The sequence below is a fragment of the Panthera uncia genome, assembly GCF_023721935.1.
Source record: "Panthera uncia isolate 11264 chromosome A3 unlocalized genomic scaffold, Puncia_PCG_1.0 HiC_scaffold_11, whole genome shotgun sequence".
Lineage (NCBI taxonomy): Eukaryota > Metazoa > Chordata > Mammalia > Carnivora > Felidae > Panthera > Panthera uncia.
This window is the reverse complement of record NW_026057578.1, coordinates 70,867,883-70,873,021: the sequence shown is the minus strand read 5'-3', so window position 1 is coordinate 70,873,021 and position 5,139 is coordinate 70,867,883. Positions and strand designations below refer to the sequence as shown.

General features: G+C 43.0%; 1 protein-coding gene across 3 annotated transcripts in view; it reads left to right on the top strand.

Annotated features, from left to right (window-relative positions):
• The first annotated feature begins 256 nt into the window (after positions 1-256).
• The window catches only part of PSME4 (proteasome activator subunit 4), a 97,907-nt gene continuing 93,024 nt past the window's right edge, over positions 257-5,139 (top strand). Inside the window, exon 1 of one of the 3 annotated variants that reach the window (XM_049650251.1) lies at positions 257-527. In XM_049650251.1, the coding sequence (XP_049506208.1) occupies positions 286-527 (242 nt within the window). In that variant the 5' untranslated portion in view covers positions 257-285. Of the gene's footprint in view, positions 528-1,447; positions 3,084-5,139 lie in introns of those variants that run through there. The other 2 variants (XM_049650249.1, XM_049650250.1) reach the window with 2 other exon arrangements.

Sequence of the window (5,139 nt, the reverse complement as noted above, 5' to 3'; positions counted from 1 at the left end):
GAAGTGACTTGAGGCCCGTCCGGAACCTGCGGGCCCGGCTGCTGCAGCGTCACCAGCCGAGCCGGTGCGGGGCGGGCAGAGCGGCCGCTGCCGCCGCCAACGAACTGGGATCGCGCGGGGACCAGCAGCGCGCCGGCCAGCGCAGGGGGCCCAGCGGTCGGGCCGAGGGCTACGGGCTGCCGACCGCCGCGGGGCGACGACGACGCGGAGGAGGCGGAGCCCGGAGAGGGGTGGGGGCCGGGGAGGGTTAGGGTGGGAGGGGGTGGGGGGGGTGTCCCTAGGCTCATGGAGCCGGCCGAGCGGGCGGGCGACGGGGATCCCCCGGAGCCCGGCGGGCGTCCCGGCCCGGACTCGCGGGGCTTCGTCCCGCAGAAGGAGATCGTCTACAACAAGCTGCTGCCCTATGCCGAGCGGCTGGACGCCGAGTCCGACTTGCAGCTGGCCCAGATCAAAAGCAACCTGGGCCGGGCTGTGCAGCTCCAAGAGCTGTGGCCCGGGGGCCTCTTCTGGACCAGGAAACTCTCCACGTAAGTGTGTTCGGGTCTGCAGGGTGGGTGCGTGGGCAAAGGGGGGCAAAGGCTCAGTGGGAAAGCGTCCGGGGCAAGGGCAGCGGTGGCTCTTTGTCCACACGGGACCGCTGGACACAGCTCTGCCCCGACTCGACCCTCCGGTGGTCTCCGAGCAGTAGTCGGAGAATCGCTACAGGAAGCCTGGGAAGCACTCAAGTCCGCTCCCTGCCACTTTACTGCGGGACCTCCTCTGTCCTCACCAGCCTTGTAGGTCCTCCCTAGCTGCTTCTCCCCAAGGGTTTAGGTTGTTGTCTTGCGACCTACGGCATCTTGGGGAGCCGGAGGGCACCAGGCCCTCAGGGAGAGATGAAGGGTCCCTCAAGGGTCCTGAACCTTTGCCCAAGGGGGATGTGGGAGGAGAGGATTCGTCTATGGGGGAGTAACTCGACTTTTCCTGGTGCTTCCTCCGGTTCTTCCTCTACGGTCTCCGCCTCTTTATAGCCCTCAATTCAGGTCTCGTAACTTTCTGAATGGGAAGGAGGCCGTAGGGAACTTGTAGGTTCTGCTTTTTTGGGCCTGCTCAGTCTTTGTGAGTTTGATTGAATAGATTGGTTCAAAATCAGCTCTTAGCGCTTTCTTGAGCTGTATACTAGACAGTTAATGTTGAGAGTGTTGAGTCTTAGAACATCGGGAAACTGTATGTTTCTCCAGTTGTGACATTTCCTTTGGAAATGTGCGACCCTAAGGAAAATAGAAGAGAGCTGTCAGATTGTCCAGGGCGTTATTAGTACAGGGCTTGCGTTAATTTTTGAGTCGCTCAGATGAATATAGATGACCTAAAAATCAGTTTCAGGAGTTATGTTATTGTTCGATTACTGTTTCTTTTTTTTTTTTTTTTTGCACAAACTCTCCTTAAGCTATAGTGCCACTGAAATTGGGGGGGGGGGAGCCAGTAAAAATACGGTCTGGGGGGGAAAGGTTAGGCACTTTATTTGCTAGATGGGTATCCTCGTTGTGAGAGAAGAATTTTTTAAGAAAGTTGTGCTGTATCTTCTTTGGTTAACTGTACACAAAATCTGGTAACATTGTATGTTCATGAATGTGGGTATGGATGGATAAACACACAAGACATAAGTCACTTATCCACTGTTTACCCAAATCTGCTGAGTGAACTGGGTGATGACTCAGGGTTTTGTAATGCAATAGTCTTGTCTACATTTCCTCACAGGATGATTCTTATCTGCCAATTATTAGGGAGCCTCTGACAAATTTCTCATCTCCACTTGGTGCAGTGGTGGTGGGAATAATTACCTTTTTAATTAAAAAGCAAAACTTAAACACTTAATTTTCCCTTTTCAAAGAGTGACCATAAAATGTCAAGGTTAACAGCTCTCCTCTTGAAGAGTGTAAAGAAGTTTGTGTATTTAGGATTCTTAGGAGACTCTGGGAAAAAAGAAATGCAACAGGGAAAAGAACTACTTTTAGTCAAAACAGCAATGTTCTATGTTTTATAACTGATTGAAATCAAATGATTTTTCATGTGAGCTTCTATGTGTTTGTCTTACTCAGGCACAGTAAAACTACTTTGTCAGTTCCAGTAATTCCCCATTTTAATCACTCTTATTAGATTTGCCAGAGAATAACCATTTTGGGGGACACAGCTTCTTTTAGATGCGCAATATATACCAATGTGTGAATGCTTACCTGGTTTGGATTTCTGAATCTAGAATCTTCACAGGCATAGTTAAGCATTGTTTTCTGACATACTTATTACTCAGCTTGGCAAATTAGCACCTAGAGTTTGATTATTTTTGGCTTATTATGTGTAAGTAGCTTTTATCTGGAAATGGCTAAAAATACAGTGGAGACAGTCCTTGGTGTTGAGGGCAAGATTGAAGTTGAGAAAGCTTACTAGCCTGTGAAACTCAAACCATTTATGTCGAAGTAACTAGCAAGAAATGCTGTCAGGATTTTATTTTGGAACAAACTGATTCTAAGGATTGCAGTATGAGACATTCTGAACTTGGTGGGACATGTTGTGATCTTGGGTGTATTTTTTTCTCCTAAGTCATGTTAAGGTGACCTGTTTATAGTTGCACTTGTTGTTTTTTAATAAGCCTTGTGTTGCACAAGTTTACATCTAAATGATGCCAAAACATGTGATGATAGCTGGCAATTACCTGAGCAGTGATCATATTTAGTACTTTGCAGAAGAATGGAAAGTAGTAATGAAAACAAAATCTAACTTCTACCAGTAGTAGCTCTGTGACGGTGGGAAAGTGACTTTAATTCATGTATATTAGTATTCTTGTGAAAAATGAAGGGGTTGGACTAAATAATTCCTGGGAGACAGCCCTGGTGTGGTATTTTATGATTTTATTTTTTATCCTGTAGAGCCTCAAATAAGCCAATGTGTATCTTTCTGCAAGGACTGTTTGAGCAGCTTGTAAAGCACTGGGAATAGTTGCATAGATCAAGCACATTCCTAAAGAAGACCAGAGTGTAAATGCTGTTCAGAGGCACTGGGACTGGATCCCGGACCAGAAGTATACACCCCTAATCAGGGCATCACAGGTCTGTGTGGGATAGAGTTCTGGTTTGGGGATATTCAGGCTCCCTTTTTTTTTCTTTACTTTTTACCTCACCTTAGTACTTATTGTCATTCTGTTTCCATCCATTTCAAGACTTGTGGGTCTATGTAGTATCTCTGTGAGAAAGGTTATTTCTGTGTATTTTAAAAATTGGCCTGTGATAAAATACAAGCTCTCTTGCATGAACAAGTTAAAGTATTAGAACTGCCTGTTAAAGAGACATTGTGTGACATAATATCACAGGGACAGTTTTTAAGAAGCAAGGAAACAAATTGGAGAAGAGAGGCTCAAACCTAATAATGGTCACAGAAAAGACTGCTCCTGGACATTAAGTGAAAGGTATTGGTGGATAACTGGTATGGCCCATGATGGAGTTGAATAAAGGTAATCTTGAAACTTGCTTTTTTTCTCCCTTTGTCCTTTGGACCTTTCACGTGAGGCGGTGGAGGTCTAGTTTGAAGATGTCAGTTTCTCTTTATCTGGCCTTTCCGTGAACATTATCATCTTGGTCTTTCTTAACCTCTCTGAAGCTTTAGAGTCCTCTTGGAAAGTGTGATAGACTCTTAGTGGTTTTTCAAACTTAAAACTTAGCCATGGACTGTTGTATAAAAGCAAAATCAGAAGCACAATATTGGGGTCTTTGGGAAGAATGCAGTTGCAACAATTTTTTTTTTCGTTTTAACACTTCACTGACCATAGAAGCCCCTGAAGCCTGCTCAGGGATCCAAAAATCACTGAGTTAGTGCTAAAGGGCCTTTCTAGCTCTGTGTTCCTTTAAGTTGGTCTAGAGGAAGGAAAACAAGTGAATGGGCTACTATTTCCTATAAGTTTACCTGTAATTACATTATGGATGTAATTCTTTAGTGTTTCCTTTTTTCAATCAGAATTTTGATTCTCGTGAAGGATGTGGGCTTACTGTATTATGAAGGACATTTAAATGTTTTTACAAGATGTTTTATTTTTAATTTTTTTTTAATGATTATTTATTATTGAGAGAGACAGAGCATGAGCAGGGGATGGGGCAGAGAGAGGAGGAGACACAGAATCCGAAGTAGGCTCCAGGCTCTGAGCTGTCAGCACAGAGCCCGACGTGGGGCTCGAATTCACGAACCCCGAGATCATGACCTGAGCCAAAGTCAGATGCTTAACCAACTGAGCCACCCAGGCGCCCCCCCCCGCCCACATTTAAATGTGTTTTTTTTGTTGTTAGAGTGAAATGTTAACTTCTGTGCTGTTTTATTATTATGATATGACCATTATATTGAGAAATCATTTCATTTGCTAATTAAACTGTAACTTCCTTGTTTAATTATGTAGGCTTCTAAAATAGGAATTGGATTATCCCAGTTGAAACCACATAATGTATTTAATTAGATTATATAACCACCGGAAACCTAAGTTTAGTCAAGATAAGAATTATCAAATACACTGAACTCCTTTTATGGAAAGTAATAATCTGACCACAAGAGCACCCAAATTTGTATCATCTCTTTGTTAAGGGAGAAAGTGGAAAATGCTAACTGCTGAATCTCAGTTATCTATTAACACAATGAACTTATTTAGGGTATCTAACGTTTGCGTGTTGAAATTGTGAAGTACACAATAAATAGAAGTGCCTGTTTTTAATAAAAAAATCTTAAAGTCTTGACACATTACCACATTCATCAGTGAAAACCAGTTGGGAAAGTAGTAGAGAAGGTTTGCCATTGTTACTATGTGACAACACTCCGAACAAGAACCAAAGTTTCTTTGTAAAGTTGATTTAAAAGTTGATTTTCCATAGAAAGACAAAGTAAATGAATTAAATGATTTTGGGAATATGAATTTTTCTGACAAAGTTATGTAACAGTGCAATAAACTATCCGTCTTTTTTTTTTTTAGTGAACAAACTATTTTTTAGAGCGGTTTTAGGTTCAAAGCAAAATTGAGCACAAAGTTCATATATATATGAAGCCCTTCCCATTTTTCAAATACCTCTTTAGTTTCTTTCTTTCTTTCTTTCTTTCTTTCTTTCTTTCTTTCTTTCTTTCTTTCTTTCT